This window comes from Saccopteryx leptura, chromosome 1 (genome assembly GCF_036850995.1).
Source record: "Saccopteryx leptura isolate mSacLep1 chromosome 1, mSacLep1_pri_phased_curated, whole genome shotgun sequence".
Taxonomy (NCBI): domain Eukaryota; kingdom Metazoa; phylum Chordata; class Mammalia; order Chiroptera; family Emballonuridae; genus Saccopteryx; species Saccopteryx leptura.
Genome location: NC_089503.1, coordinates 243,100,798 through 243,117,263, shown reverse-complemented (window position 1 = coordinate 243,117,263; position 16,466 = coordinate 243,100,798). Strand labels below are relative to the sequence as shown.

General features: G+C 46.2%; 1 protein-coding gene across 6 annotated transcripts in view; it reads left to right on the top strand.

Annotated features, from left to right (window-relative positions):
- PTK2B (protein tyrosine kinase 2 beta) overlaps positions 1 to 16,466 on the top strand; it is a 132,113-nt gene that overhangs the window by 55,837 nt on the left and 59,810 nt on the right. For 5 of the 6 annotated variants that reach the window (XM_066341423.1, XM_066341414.1, XM_066341382.1 and 2 more), the window contains exon 2: positions 15,743 to 15,980. In XM_066341423.1, the coding sequence (XP_066197520.1) occupies positions 15,780 to 15,980 (201 nt within the window). In that variant the 5' untranslated portion in view covers positions 15,743 to 15,779. Of the gene's footprint in view, positions 1 to 9,373; positions 9,553 to 15,742; positions 15,981 to 16,466 lie in introns of those variants that run through there. The other variant, XM_066341393.1, reaches the window with a different exon arrangement.

Below are 16,466 nucleotides of genomic sequence, written 5' to 3'. Positions count from 1 at the left end.
CCCACCTCCCTTCCCTACTTGGCTGCTGAGGAATAGAAGTGCTTGGGGCTGGACGTAGGTAGCAGGGTTCTGGTTATTTCCAGACTTGGGTTGAACATATCAAAGTGACTCTTGAGAAGTATTTATGGTTGAAACCAAAGCCATCAAAAGGAAAACCTAGGCCCTGGCCGGTTGGCTCAGTGGTAGAGCGTCGGCCTGGCGTGTGGAAGTCCCGGGTTCGATTCCCGGCCAGGGCACACAGGAGAAGTGCCCATCTGCTTCTCCACCCCTCCCCCTCTCCTTCCTCTCTGTCTCTCTCTTCCCCTCCCGCAGCGAGGCTCTATTGGAGCAAGGATGGCCTGGGCACTGGGGATGGCTCCTTGGCCTCTGCTCCAGGTGCTAGAGTGGCTCTGGTCACAACAGAGCGACACCCCGGAGGGGCAGAGCATCGCCCCCTGGTGGGAGACTCCCGCATGCGGGAGTCTGTCTGACTGACTATCCCCGTTTCCACCTTCGAAAAAATACAAAAAAATACAAAAAAAAAAAAGGAAAACCTAATTACCTCTCTACATAGCTGTTCGAATTTTCTGATTTTCTGTGTTTCCTTGCCTGCATACAACCCAGTTGTAACCATGGGAACGTATTTGTGTAAGAAACATGCATACAATCTTTGGAGTTTTTATATGACTTTAATTGCAAATGCCTAAGTAGTCTCCTTATCAATTATCTTTAGGACCAACAGGAATTAATTTGTGAGGGAAGTTCTGTAGCTGGGTGAGAAGGACAGAATTATGCAGAGACATCTTTTTTTCTTTCTCTCTCTCTCTCTCTCTCTCTCTCTCTCTTTCCTTCTTTCTTTCCCTCCCTCCCTCTCTCATTTCTTTCCCTCCCTCCCTCCCTCCCTCCCTCTCTCCTTTCTTTCCCTCCCTCCCTCCCTCCCTCCCTCCCTCCCTCCCTCTCTCCTTTCTTTCCCTCCCTCCCTCCCTCCCTCCCTCCCTCCCTCCCTCCCTCCCTCCCTCCCTCCCTCCCTCTTTCTTTCTCCCTCTCTCTCTCTCTCTCTTTCTTTCTTTCTTTCTTTCTTTCTTTCTTTCTTTCTTTCTTTCTTTCTTTCTTTTCCTTCCTTCCTTCTTATTCTTTCTTTCTTTTCTTTTCTTCATGGCACATTGTTGAGCTCTCTGCCCATAAACTCCCATTCTCGGGGTCTGCTAACAAAATTGTGATTCACAGGGACCCTAAGCGTCAGTTGGTCTAGCCTGGCCACTTGGCTCTGAGTTTGTATGCCTGACTTTGGGTCCATGAGACCTTTCTCTTCCATAGTTCTTTTCAAAGAATAACTAATTTTGTTAACTTTCAGGTTTAGGAAATTTTGGGTTGGGTTTTCCTTTTGTATTTTATTTTGATTTTCTAACCAGGGAAGAAAAAAAAATCCTACCACAGCTTGAGTAGTGGTTGGGCAGATTGTGAGAGAAGAACTATGAGCCGGGAAATTTTTTTGCCACCACACTCAGGGTTCTCTTACCTCAGAACTAGCATGGCTAGAGTGGTAAGCAACCAGAGTTCCCCCAAACTTTCTGATTTTCTGAGTTCTGAATAACTGAAACCACCTGTTTTTTCTCTTTCTATTTCTTCATAATGGGCATGGGTAACAACAAAAAATTCAAACAGAAACCACCACGATGCTCAGAAATCAGACTCAGAGATACCCAAGAAGGTCCTGCACTTAAAAATCGAAACTCCCTGAAATAGGTCACTATACCACATGTTTGTTGATCACCACCTTGGGGTGGGGGGCCTGGGGTCCAGCTGAGTCTTCACATTTCAATCTCTCAGAAACTCAGTGCTCACAGTGAGATGAGGGCTAACTCAGCTGTTCTCCACCCTCCCTGCTGTGTGTATCACAAGTATTTGGGTTGTTATTTTAAAATACTGAAGGTTGGGCCCCAGCTCCAGAGGTCTCCATTCATTAGGGTAGAACTAAGGCTTGAGATATGTCCATATACATATGCATATATTGTTAAAGTAAAATTATTCTGATACTTGTTAAAAAAAAACAGCAAAGTAGAGTTTATTTGGGGAACCACTACAATGGAGCAAAAATTAAAATAAAACAAAGGAAAGTAGGGATTTATAGCCAAGGAGCAGGGTGAGGTGAGGGAATGAAAAATTACTACAATGGCAGGTTAATTCTTTTCTAAATGGACCTAACCAGATTCTTGATGAAGGCAGGCCAGAGTGATCAAATATTCCCTAAGGGATGAGGCTGATATGTGTGTGGTCAGGGCAAGAAATTTGATCAGATAGCAAGTGTACTTAGCTATAGAATGTGCAGAATCTGGCCAAACACATTGAGCAGGATTCTTGCTAAATCTGGACTCTACAAGGATAGAGACAGAAGCTGAAGTTGGGATCCAGTTGGGCAGAGGATTCAAAGAAGTCTGATTGAAATTTGGTCAAGGACAGAATCTTTGTCAGGATCTATGTGGACACATGTGCATATAGATAGCATGAAGAAGCCATGGGACCAAGTGCTGCTAAAGGTGATATTTCAGGCCCAGCAGTCTAACCATCTCTCCATGAGCCCAAGTGACATGACCCTGAGGTGTCTAGGGACCAACACCTCCTTGCATGGGCAGTCCCAGACTCTAGATTAGTGCAGGGCAGAGCAGTCAAGATCACACTTGGAGCCCCTTGGACTTTGTTTAAATCATGTGTCTATTCCCTACTTGCTCTGTGACCTATGGGAAATCTCTTTGTTCAGCCTCAGTTGTCTCATTCATGAGATGGGTGATAGTAGTACCTACCTTATAGGTTTGTTATTAAGATCGAATGGGTTCATCGTGCATGTGAAGTGCTGGCCTAAGGTTGGCCTAGGGAAGTGCTCTGTGTTAACTGCTGTTAGCTCTCAGAAGTGAGCCCTTTGACAGGCATGGGGGGGGAAGGAAGAAAGAGAACATGTGCTCAGGGTCTCACAGATGAAGAGGGAAACAAGTCACAGTGGAGCAAAGGCTGCCCTCCTTCCCAGAGGCATTGCCAGTTGCTCTCTTCTCTTGGAAGATGGCCTAAAGTTGAGGATATCTTTCTGTAGTCTTAGGGTTTTACTGGCAGATTTTACCTATTCAACCTAATCTTGATTTTGGATAGGATCCAGAAATCTAGATTTCAGGATCATATTAGCTTTCTAGTCTTTCTTTGGAGAGGGCTGGCTAGTCTCTGGGCTACGTGGAGAATCCAGAAAGTAAGACTGTATCTGCGGAAAACCTAGAGGATGATGGCAGAAAGGGGACTTGCTTCTATCCTGTGGAAGCCACTTTTCTTTTTTAATGAAAGAGGGGAGATAGTGAGACAGACTCCTGCATGCACCCCAACTGAGATCCACCCAGCAACCCCCTTCTAGAGCTGATTCTCAAGTACTGAGCTATTTTTAGCACCTGAGGCTAAAGTGCTCAGACCAGCTGAGCTATCCTCAGTGCCTAGGGCTGACACTAGAACCAATCGAGCCACTGGCTGTGGGACGAGAAGAGGGAGAGAAGGGGGAGTTAGAGGGGGGAGAAGCAGATGGTCACTTCTCCTTTGTACCCTGACTAGTCATTGAACCCGGGATGTCCATACACTGGGCCAACACTCTATCCACTGAGCCTCTGGCCAGGGCCCACTTATTTTTTAAATATATGTATTTAACCAATATAACAGTAAAAGAACTTAAGATCTTTAAACTGCATGTAATTCTAAATATCAATGCATTTTTATGTATATAGTTATAATCAGTATGTTATCTCTATTCCCTGTCATTTAACACTTTTATATAATATATTTTCACATATTACCACCATTCATATTGTTATCGTAGAGTTTATCACTATTGATATTGCTTAGAATGCCTCCTGAGCATTTGGTTCTAATCTTGCTATTTATTATAAATACTATAGCTATGAACAACTCTGTGCAAATGATCCATGCTCACCCTTTTAGATGTGTGTGGGGACATTTCTTAAATGTAGGGGACAGTCAACACGTACGAGTTGTTATGTATTTAACTAGCTTGCTCTTCAGAAAACCAGTTCTGAATTGACTGGCCATTGTACCAGCTCATTTCAATTGACTGGCCATTGTGTACCTATTCATGTCGTAGGATTTTATTATTTTAATATCGGTATCTTGGCTTGTTTAATAGGTTTGTGCTGGTCCCTCAAAGTTGTTTTCCTTAGCATTATTGACTGCTGAGGATTTTTTCCATCCATTTTAAATATTCTCAAGACTTTTCACAGACAGGTGGCATCCTATTTACTTGGCGGGGCACCTAAATTGCTGCTTTATCCAGTTTGCATTAAAATGAGAGCTGATTGCTGCAGTGTACAGATGGGGGGCATCATCTTGTTTAATGACTTTGCTATCTGTTTACATAAAGCAAATTTGTAGTGTTTACTGGACTTGAAAAGAGTAGCAGATTGGGGCTTGGCAGGTGGAGAAGCTTGTTCAAGAGGATGGTTTGGTTGTTGTCAGGGTGGTAATAGATGAGGGACAACACCTGTACTGTTAGACGTGGCTTTGTACTTTCTGGTTGAAAAAAACACAACTACTTGAATTGTTTATTTTTTATTGTCATTTTTATCTGTTTATTAAATGTATCGTAAAGGATTTGTTATTCTGTCACCATCATTATTATACATATTAGTATATCAAAAAGCCAGTATTCTTTTTAGTGCTGCATGGCTAGAAACTGATGAGCTTCTGTGTAAGTTTCTGTTTGAGCAGAATTCCGGGACCCACATCAGGAAAGCAGTGCTTTGAGCTATCCTATTTTGTATAAGAATAATCTTGATATGTGGACACAAAGCTCAGAGTGGCGGGCTCATTGACGGGACTTGGGCTGTAGGCTGTTTCTGTTGGGCTCAGATGGGAAATCTGAGTTCTGGTCCAGCCTCTACCACTTAACAAAGGTGACCCTAGGCCCTTTTCCTCATTCTCCAAATGGGAGTGGCATCGGCCTTGGAAGACACCAGCAAGACAGCAAGGGGGCCAACACTCTAGAAAGGGGTGCACAGTGTGTGGTCTGCCAACATAGAGACCCTCTGCCCTCCTGTCTGTTACACTTTTCTTTTTTTAACTTTGACTTGGATTAAGAAGTTGGAAGTTGGGTTCATCTTTGCATGGCAGCCCTACAACCATTTGAAACAAGCAATCCGTCGATACTTCTCAAGACATTCTCTCCCTTTAGTTGTTAGGATCTGTATTACATGACGAGGTCCTCAGTCACAGAAGGCTCTGAAGGTCCTCACCCTCATTAGTCTCTCCAACCGAGGGGTCCTGGACTGGCAGTATGTAGATGTGGTCACGTCTGTGGAGAGCTACTGGGAAAATCAACATCCTTATTTAAAGATATGCTGGTAACCCCAACACTGCATGAACTTCTTTGACAGCTACCATATTTCCCCATGTATAAGACGCACCCTTTCTCAAAAAATTTTGGGTCTAAAAACTGGGTGTGTTTATACAGTGGTTGTGGCATTTCAAATGCCTTAGTTGGAACTGAGAATGAGGCAATATATGAAGACAGTGATTCATCATCAGACACAGATGAGGACAAGCTAATGGATGGGAGTTTTGACAGTGATGAGGAGTTGTATGAATTTTATGATGAATAAAACTTGAGTTCAATAACTTTATGTAGTACGTTTTTTAAAATTTTCCGGCCCCCAAATTAATGTTTGTCTTATACATGGGAGCGTCTTATACATGGGGAAATATGGTATATCATAGTGACTGGGAGTTCATAGTTGGCTTAAGCCCGTTTTTAAAAAATACATGTTGTTGCTAAGCCACATCTTCCTCATGCCAGGCTGGGGAAGACTTTTTATAATCTACTCGAAGAATGTTACATTTATCCCATTTTGCAAGTTGCATTTTGTAGCACTAGGCCTGTCTTGTTAGGGAGTTCTTTGTGGCCTGCAGTGAAAGTCACAGTCTCTCCTAATCCTGTACTCAACTTGGTGCTTCCAGTCTGATGACCACAAACTCCTTAATGCCAAATTAAAAAGTGTGAACTAGGTCCAATTAAAACAGCAGTCATTCCTCAGCTTACTACGGACATGGGTCCGCAGCCATGGGGAAACACCATTTGACCAGTTAGACATGCAACTCTTTGTCATTTAGCCTCCATTAACCACCCAGGAAATTGGGGAAGAACTCAGTCAAACACCTAGCTGAAGTATTGATTCTTCATGATGCCAGATTTCCCTGCCAACCCTGTAATGCACGCAGAGAGGGAAATGAAATTCACTGGAGCTGAAGACTGGGAGAGAAGGAAAAGTTTGAGACCATGACTTGAAGCGGAGAGATTGGAGATGAATTTAGTTTGGGGTTAGAAAGGACAAAGAGTATGGTTTTAAAAATTACAATCTGCAATTTTAGGAGACTATAGAGTAACAGAAGCTCCTTGGAGGGAGGAGAACATCTTTGCTTTTGTGCACCTTGTATCTTGCTGTCTTGAAATGCGGGGGTGACAATACCACTGTGGGGACCAGGTGACATCAGGATCAGAGGCAATTTTGAGGCAAGTGACTCTGAAATTTGCTGTCCTCCCCTGGGCTCTCTCACTGTCCAGGCAGTGGTGTGCTGGAACCTATTTCTCCCCGAGTCTGTTTCAGGGAGGTCAACCCGAAATTAGGGATAATGGGAGCATTTACACCAGACAAATTGGCAAATGCTATAAAATCAAGTCACAATTTTCCTGGATTATCAGTTGTAGAAAATACCTTGGCCTCACTCAGATTGCTCCTGCTACCTCCTACCTCACGCTTGTGCTTCTACCTATGGCCAGAATTATATATATTTAAATGAAAATCTGCTTCTCCACAGGGTAAAAGTTCAAATTCTTTAGCATGTTGCCACCATCTAGTCTCATTTCCCAATAACCCCTTCCCACCCTCCTCGGCAGCCCTCCATCGGGTCATGTGGCTTCCCCGTCTCGCTGTGTCACCCTCTCCTGAGTTCCCGGGGCCCCCGCAAGTTCTCTTCTGTGCTTCCCTGGCACTGAGCTTAGACCCCTGTCAGCCCACATCATACTCTTGGCTGTTTGGTTTTCATCTTTTTCCTCTTCACTGGATTGAGAGTCTCTGGACCACAGGAAGTCCTTTCCCTCTTCTGCTGATCTTTGTATGTTCAGAGCCTGGCATGCCCTGCCCCCCCAGACGTAGAAGGTGGAGGCAGGGGTGGAAAGGAGGAAAAGAGCGAAGGAGGAAGGTGGAAAGAGGGAAAGAATAAAAGCAAGAAAAGAAGGAAGGAAGGAGAGAAAGAGGGAAGGAGAAGGGAAGAAAGAAAGGGAAGGGGACTGTCTGAGGGAGGAGAAAGAAGAAAGAAGGGAGAAAAACAGGCCAGCCAAAATCACTCTGGAACTGGTGAATAAGGAGTGAGGTGAGCGACTTTCTGAAGGGCTGGAGAAGCGGTGGGGGCCAGAGGTCACAGAGAAAGTAAGAAATACCTGCCCAGCGGCAGGGATCACAATCCTTGAACTAGTGAGGAGAATAGAAGCTTCATTAATAAAGAAGGACGAGTAATACATCTCAGTTTCTCCCCTCCTGCCCCCTGAAAGCCTGCTCCAAGTCAGCTGACTTCAGGTTGGCAGGTATTGGCATGAGAATGATCCTAAGTGGGTCGTGGTATAGGGGTGGAGGGCTGAAAGTGTGCTAGAGTCTCAGGAAAGGTTTTTTGAATGACATTGAATTATAGCTGGTGAATAATCACAACTCTTCTGGTTCTTTCCTCTGCAAGGTAGTGTGGAGGGATGCTTAATACGTAGGGGAAAGGATTAATCAAATGATGGGATGGGTAATCCTGGAGCCGGCAGGCCGCTGGTCTCAGGGGCTTGAGCTGGGTAGAGGGTGCTGCATGGAACCAGCAGGGCCCAGCGTGCCCAGAAACTCAGGCCTGGTTCCCCAAGACTGCAAGGTTGCTGCCAAGTAGTTAAGTGGCAATTCTCAGCAGGCCTTTGCAGAGGAAAGGCATGCGTTCCCCATTTTGTTGATGTGGAAATGGCAAGAGGAAGTGACTCAGAGACGGTGGAAATAAAGTGTCTTGTGACATTCTGGCTTCTGTGAGACCCAAAGGGCTGGTGTTTCAAAGTTACCATGAGGCTTCCTTCCACGCTTCTGCAGTGTTCTCAGGGCAGCCTATGGCCCTATGTGTGAGCAAAGACAGGAGGTCAGGGTGGTCCTTTTAGGAGGGCAGGTGGATGGGAAAGGGTAGGGATTGATGGAAAGGCAGCCTCAGAAACAGGAGACAGACGGGGCTGCTGCCACCACCAGATCCTGGGTCTGCCAGGCCAGCTTAATTTTTTACAAGTAGGGATGAGTATTGGGTTTTTGATTCTTTCTTCTGCCAAGTCACAGGCATTTAAAATATACATGTGCCAGGGAGTTGACATAAATAATCTCTGATTCTCCAGAAAATTTTATAGGATGGGTAATGTTAGCATCATACCTCAGGAGAGGAAACCGAGGCCTTGCAAGGTGACCTTGTCCAGATCATATAACTGGTAAGTGGCAGAACTTTCAACTTTGGAGATGATGCATTTTAGCTTCCGGCTCCCAGTGTCTACTCTCATGTCCGGTTCCCTGAGAGGCCAAGCTTCGCTGTCAATTTCAAAAACCTGTTGTCATTATTTCATTAGCTAATGAGGATTTGAAATCCCCCTAAAAGATGGAAAGACATAATGTTAGAATAAAAGACTGCCGTTTAAATGGGCTACACTGAGCTTTAGATGAATTTTCTGCAGTGTCCTTATTGTTTCCCTTTTGCCATGGACATGGAAAATACCATCAAAGGCCATCATCCACCTACCAACTTCTCTTTGGGAACTCTGACCCATCTGGCCTGAGTTCAATGAGACTCAATCAGTGGCAAAGCTGGGCACCTACTCCAAAGCATGGTGGCCGGAGAGCCATGACACAAGACCTCTGGTCTTTGGCAATTGACATGGAGACTTGGCCTCTCGGGAAACCAGATGTGAGAGCAGGTGCTGAGAGTCCTGAGCAATCGTCTTGAGGATTGAAGGTTATGCCCCAGATTTAAGAGAGCATGAAAAGGGGACAATTAGTGAAAAAGGTGGCATGATGTCATGGGAGAAGGTGCACACACCTCTGACTCATCGAACTCGGGTTTAAAAGTCGTGTCCTCAGGGCTGCAATGCCATATCAGTTTGTGATGTTACTCATGAAGGTCTTCAGAGTTAGGCGACTTAGTGGCTCTAAATCTCTGCCACTTGCTAGTGGTGTGACCTGGAGAGTCACCTTGCTAGGCTTCTCTCTTAAGGTCTGAGGCTAACATTAGCAATCCCACAGCAGTTTTCTAGAGATTAGAGGTTACTTATGTACATTTCCTGGCACACATTTCCTTACATCAGGAAGATGTAACACCTCCCTACAATGCCTTCAAGTGCAAGATTGAACTTTTGGGGGGGATATTGACCCCTGTGACCCTGACATCTTCCTATGCTGAAAATATAGCCCTGGGTACAATGACAAACCAAAGACTCTGAAGAGACTTAAATTCTGCTTCAGTCCCTCCTCCTTCAGGCAGGTGAGTGCCTTGCCATTCAGGAAGAGTGTCATTTATTTTCTTCCTGAAGACTTCAGAGATTGTACAGCCTTTCATGGAACCCTTTGCAGGCCTGGGCCAAGACGTTCTTATAGCCAATCAAAACTTTTCCTGTTTTAATTTGAGCCCATTTCCTTGTGTTTGTTATTCTTTGACTTTGACTTAGGCAGATCTGGGGGTTGGTGGAGCCCATGATGGCTCATAGCCAGGGCTTCTGCCTGTGTGGTGTAAGACACTCTCATTGACATTGCTCACACGGTCTGGGGCAGGCGAGGATGCAGGGATTGTCAAGTTGGGAGTCCAGGTCTGGACTAGAGAAAGGGGCAGGGCTTTTGGCTCACAAGTTGAGTCAGAGGATTTTGTGATCACACGACTAAGTCCTAGCTTGGGCCTGACCAGGCAGTGGTGCAGTGGATAGAGCGCTGGACTGGGATATGGAAGACCCAGGTTTGAGACCCCGAGGTCACCAGCTTGAGCACGAGCTCATCTGGTTTGAGCAAGGCTCACCAGCTTGAGCCCAGGGTCGCTGGCTCGAGCAAGGGGTCACTGGGTCTGCTGTAGCCCCCTGGTCAAGGCACATATGAGAAATCAATCAATGAACAACTAAGGAACTGCAATGAAGAACTGATGTTTCTCATCTCATCTCTCTCCCTTCCTGTCTGTCCCTATCTGTCCCTCTCTCTGACTCTCTCTGTCTCTCACACACAGAAAAAAAAAAAGTCCTAGTTTGGGAAGGATTAACATTCTCTAAGCCAAGAGGACTTCAGGATTCTTCATGGACTGGGGATGTTTAGTGCTGGGATGATCAGTTTCTTCTTGCATAGAATTTGTGCCAACCTCAGCAGTATGAAGAGGTAATACTTTCTTCAAAGACAGATAAGAAAGTGAGAAAAACTTTGAACTTGGATTCTAATCTGCTTTGGGATCCAAGTTTGCTGTTCAAGAGGTGTGAATCCCGGACCAGATGGCTTAAACATTCTCGAGTATGCTTTCTCATATGTAGATGGGCACCATCATCCTTGCCAGTCCCCTTGGACTGCTGTGCAAAGCACTTATATTCCTTTAAAATTTTGTAATTATTTGGAAATAATTGAAATTATTTTGGAATTAAATTATATTATTATAATTGTAATTATTTTGGAAATTATAATTATTTTGGAAAGAATTAGCCCCAGGTCGCTGCTGCACAGGACTAAGGGCAGACCTGAGTAGCTCACTTCAGGCTGAAGGTCAAGATAGATCCTGGATGACTGATACGACATGGCTGAAATATTTCAGCCTGACCTGTGTTGACCACTGTGATTGATGGCTTCTGAACCGATGAGGATAAGAAACCAGTGTCCTTCAGGCATGTTGGTTATGGCCAACACATCAGTCTGGGTGGGCTGTGCTCGGTCAGATACGCAATACGAGTATTTCTCTTTGGCCAGGGCAAGAGGAGGGTGCTGACTCCGATGGGCTAGCAATGCCCAGTCAGGCTGTGCAGGGGGTCAGCGATCAGGCTGTGGTTTCACATGATTATATCTTCTTAATAAACTTAAAAAAATAGTTCTAGAGACACAGTAAAATTGAAAGGAAGGTACAGAGATTTCCTACATACGCCTTGCCCCCCACACCCACACAGATTCCCCTCTGTTGACGTCCCCACCAGAGTGGCACATTTGTTACAATAGGAACCTACCTACATTAACAGCATAATCACCCAAGTCCACAGTTTACAATAGGGTTATACTCTTGGTGTTGTACATTCTGTGAGTTTGGGGAATTACGTGATGACATGTAGCCACCATTATCATATCATACAGGAGTATTTTCATTGCCCTAAAAATCCTGTGCTTCCTCTCGCATCCCTCCTTCCCTCAGACCCTGGCAATCACTGATCTTTCTATTGTAGCCATAGTTTTGCCTTTTCCAGAATGTCGTATACTGGTAGTTAGAATCACAGAATATCTGGCCTTTTCAGTTTGGCTTCTTTTACTTAGTAATATATGTATAAGGTTCTTCCATGTCTTTTCATGGCTTAATAGAGCTTATATTTAAGCACGGAGTAATATTCCATTGTCTGGATGTACCACAGTTTATCGATTCACCCACTGAAGGACATCTTGGCTGCTTCTAAGTTTGAGCAATTATTGCAACTATTATGAATAAAGCTGCTCTAAACATCCATGTGCAGATTTTTATGGGGACATAGTTTTCAACTTCTTTGGGCAAATACCAAGAAGCACGATTGCTGGAGTGCATAGTCAGAGTATGTTTAGTTTTGTAAGAAACTATACAACTGTCTCCCAGAGTTTGCACTAGAATGAACAGTGTTCCTGTTGCCTCACATCCTCGTTAAGTGTTTACATCCTCTTGGCCCCTCAAGTTCAAACGAGCCACATTTCATTGTACTGTTCGCTGTAGCTGCACAGCTTTAAAAGCACTCTGGCGGTCTAATCCCTTTCTATCTTCTCCCCACCCAAGACTTTGATCTGACCTCAGACCATGGTTTCTAATCCCCTCCTCTCTCTCTGCACCTGGGCTCTGCCTTTCAGAGAGGGCTTATTGCCTTCACTCTTCTCTTCAGGAAATGATGCACCTATTACGTGCACATGGAGTTTCTTAGAGTGCACCAGCCGGATCGCTTGAATTTTACTGACATCTTATTTCTACTCAACTGTTCTTTCTTACACTCTTCCCTGGTGTTTCAGGAAGTCCTTGGAGGGTCTCCTGTTGGCTTATAGGCACTAGCACTGTTTGGTTGAAAATGCTGCCAGGGTCAGGGGGACACGTACTGAATGGCACCTCCATCCCCTTCATTGTGGTTGCCCAGAGCCACGTGGTACACCTGCAGACATCCTGCTCTGAGTTCACATTCCCACCAACCAATGTGATAGCACTGATTATGCTCCTGGTATCCAAGTAACCTTTGGAATGCCAGCACTCTGACTTCTATCAGAAGGATCAAGTCCCTGGGGACAGATGCCATATGTCACTCCATTTTTTCCTATCCCACGTACTTGTTTCACAAAACTGCCTCATGAAGCCCTCGCCTGAAAATTAGTTTATACGAACTGAAGCTGGGGGTCATGTAGACATAGCAGATCCTGAATTTGGGTGTGTTATTTACTTAACCTGTGTGCATATTGTGCCTGTTTATCTCTATGACTGGAGTGGATGCTCTTCAGGGGCAAGATGCCCTTGCCTCATTTTCACAGCTTGTTGCAGATCTGTCATTGCTCCCTCTGATAGCCTGGCCATTTCTGTATTCTCCTGCTTACTTCCACATGCCAGCATCTGCACCTTTGTGCCGAAACTCTGGCCCCTGCGTCCACTCTGCCTTGTGCAGAACTGACCGAAGTGCTGGCAACGATGACTGTAGAAAGTGGTGTGTGAATGCCCTGGTCCTCCTTTCCTGGGAGGTGTAGCTAGCTCTATGGAATTACTCTGCAGTTGCTCAAGTGATGATAAATCAATAACCCCTCCTTTGGCTGGCTTTCTCTCCATGTCACACACTCCCCACTCTTCTAGGGGGTTTCCTCTCAAGCTGCTTCCTCTGGAGTCCTTATGGAGGGTCTTGGGAAATTTAGGCACCTGCCCGTTACATAGCAGAGCAGTGGCACACAGGACATGCTTAGAAGATATTTGTTGAAAAATGCATGGATCCTTCTAAAATATTCTTATTAGTCTCTTTGATGAAACAGGCTGGAGATTCTTTTCTCCATTGGTCTTGTCCCAAATTCTGGCTGTCCTGTGGATTTGGGCTTGTGCTCTGCCCATGGTAGTCTGTTCCCTGACAAAGGGACATTCCCTGCTCCTTCCCTTGTCCTCATAGCATCTCTTTCCTGTCTCCTGATACTTGTTTTTTTTTTCAAAGGGATGACTCTTTGAAGCTATAGACTGTGTGCATGCATCTTCCGTTCTACCGCCTAGCACAGTGTGAAGAAATGAACACAGACTTTGCTTCCATTTAAAAATATTTGACTCCGCATATGTATTTTAACATTGCCAACTCCATCCTTTTGTCCCCAACTTCTTGTCTCAGAATGTTCTCTTAAATGTCCCCCCCCAATCTTTTGTTAGAAGGGAGATAGATATCTTTCTGTGAGTATGGTCTCAGAATGAGAGCAAAGCTCAGTCTAGAACAGTGGTTCTCAACCCAGGCTGAATGTTAGAGAAATCCTTAGAAACTCAAAAATGCCCATTCCAGGCCTTCCACAGATCAACTAAGTGGCATCTCTGAGCATAGGGCCTGGATTTAGGCTTTCTTTTTTTTTTTTTTTTTTTTTCTGAAGCTGGAAACAGGGAGAGACAGTCAGACAGACTCCCGCATGCGCCCGACCGGGATCCACCCGGCACGCCCACCATGGGGCGACGCTCTGCCCACCAGGGGGTGATGCTCTGCCCATCCTGGGCGTCGCCATGTTGCGACCAGAGCCACTCTAGCGCCTGGGGCAGAGGCCACAGGGCCATCCCCAGCGCCCGGGCCATCTTTGCTCCAATGGAGCCTTGGCTGCGGGAGGGGAAGAGAGAGACAGAGAGGAAAGCGCGGCGGAGGGGTGGAGAAGCAAATGGGCGCTTCTCCTATGTGCCCTGGCCGGGAATCGAACCCGGGTCCTCCGCACGCTAGGCCGACGCTCTACCGCTGAGCCAACCGGCCAGGGCCGATTTAGGCTTTCTTAAAACCTTCCCAGGGGATCTTAATGTGGAACTAAGGCTGACACCACTGAACTGGAGATAGGACTTCCATTGCTCCCGTCAGGCATTCCTGCTTTAGACCAGTGGGGGTAAAGCCAACAGTGTTCTGTGGGATCAAAAGGACTCATGGATAGAGAGCAGAATGACAGCTGTCAGGAAGGGACGGGGGACTCACTAGAAGGGGTGGAGAGATTGAGCAAAAAAGGACAAAAAAATAAACAACTCATAGACACAGAAAACAGTGTGGTGCCTGACCAGGTGGTGGCGCAGTGAATAGAGCATCGGACTGGGATGCGGAAGGACCCAGGTTCAAGACCCCAAGGTTGCCAGCTTGAGCGTGGGCTCATCTGGCTTGAGCAAAAAAAAAAAAAAAAAAAGCTCACCAGCTTGGACCCAAGGTCGCTGGCTCGAGCAAGGGGTTACTCGGTCTGCTGAAGGCCCGCGGTCAAGGCACATATGAGAAAGCAATCAATGAACAACTAAGGAGTCCCAATGAAAAACTGATGATTGATGCTTCTCATCTCTCTCCGTTCCTGTCTGTCTGTCCCTATCTATCCCTCTTTCTGTCCCTGTAAAAAAAAAAATAATAATAATAAAAAAACAAAAAAACCCTCAATGTGGTGATTGCTGGGTGGGGGGATGGTGCTGGACAGAGACTTGACTTGGGGGGTGAACACACAATGCAGTGTACAGTAGAGGTGTTGTAAAATTGTGCATCTGAGACCTGTGTAATTTGGTTAACCAGTGTCACCCCAATGAATTCAGATTTTAAAAAATGACCAATTTTGCTGAGATTCAGGGTGACCTAAAGATTCCTAGAATTCTTATAGTCCATATGAGTGTCAACAAAACTGTCATCAGAACTGCACCTCCAAGAACACCTCCCAGATTGGGCAGCAGGAGTGTCATTCCTCCTGAATTCTTCTGCAGCAGAGAAAGATGGCCTTCTGCCCAGAAAGTTCGGCCTGCATCTTTGGGTGGGAGCAGACTGCTCCCCAACCCTGGGCCTTTTCCTGCCTCTCTGTTCCAGTGCCTTCAGGTCACCCATTCTCCAGTTCTGCTTCCTCTCAGTTTCCCCTTTGGCCCCACTTCTCTCCTGCTGTTTCCCACTGTCCCCTCTGCTTTTTCTGCTCAGCTGTGCCTGGGAACCATGCTGCGGCCGCCTCCTCTCACAGCTTCATCTACAGAGTTTGGGCCGCTTTCCTGGGAGCCAGTGTGGGAGGAGAAACGGCCTGGAGAGAGGGGGCTTCTAGGAGAGAGTGCTCACAGCCTGGGTTTGAGGTCTGGGTCTCATACCCGGATGTGTATGCAAACTGAGCCTTTGTGCTTCAGTTCCCCAGTCAATAAACCCCAACGTCTTTAAGGGAGGTTTCTGGGAACGGGAGCAGGCATTGCTTGCGTGGGTCTCAGCTTGGTGGGTGCCGTCCCTGGGGGTGAGGCATGTGAGCCTGCGTGGACTCACTTCAGGGCTGTCCCTCTGCTGTCTCTGCAGGACTGCAATGTGCCGGTCCTAGTTGCTGCCTGAGAGGATGTCTGGGGTGTCCGAGCCCCTGAGCCGAGTGAAGGTGGGCACGTTGCGTGGGCCAGAAGGCCCTCCAGAGCCCGTGGTGGTGCCAGCAGATGTGGAAAAGGAAGATGTGCGGATCCTCAAGGTCTGCTTCTACAGCAACAGCTTCAACCCCGGGAAGAACTTCAAACTGGTTAAATGCACTGTGCAGACTGAGATCCGGGTGAGTGTGGCGGGCGGTGCCTGCTCTGTCTGTCTGTCTGTCTGTCTTCCTTCTTGGGAAGCTGAGTGGTCTTCCTTCAGCCTAGCAGCGTCCCCTGTAGCCACCCCTGGGCTGAGGGCACCCAGGGGAAGTTCTCAGCCTATAGAGCCAGGCCTTCACTCAAGGGGTCTGCAGCCCACTTCGCTAGCCCGGGGCACAGATTTCATAGCTTTTGTTATGAAACCCCAGATCATTTGCTTTGTCTTTGATTCAACTTATTTCAACTCATTAAACATATATGACATTTGAATCTCTGCAAGATACGTAAGAGCCCCTAGCAGCAAAGAGTTTACACTCCAATGGAATTGGAATTAGAGAGATACACAAGTGATGGAATTGAAAATAGAACAAAAATGGTATAAGATGTGCTAGGAGCTTAGATACCAGAGCTGGTGGGGGGCATTTAGAGGGTGGTGATGAACTAGAGATGCCCTAGAACAGGGGAAT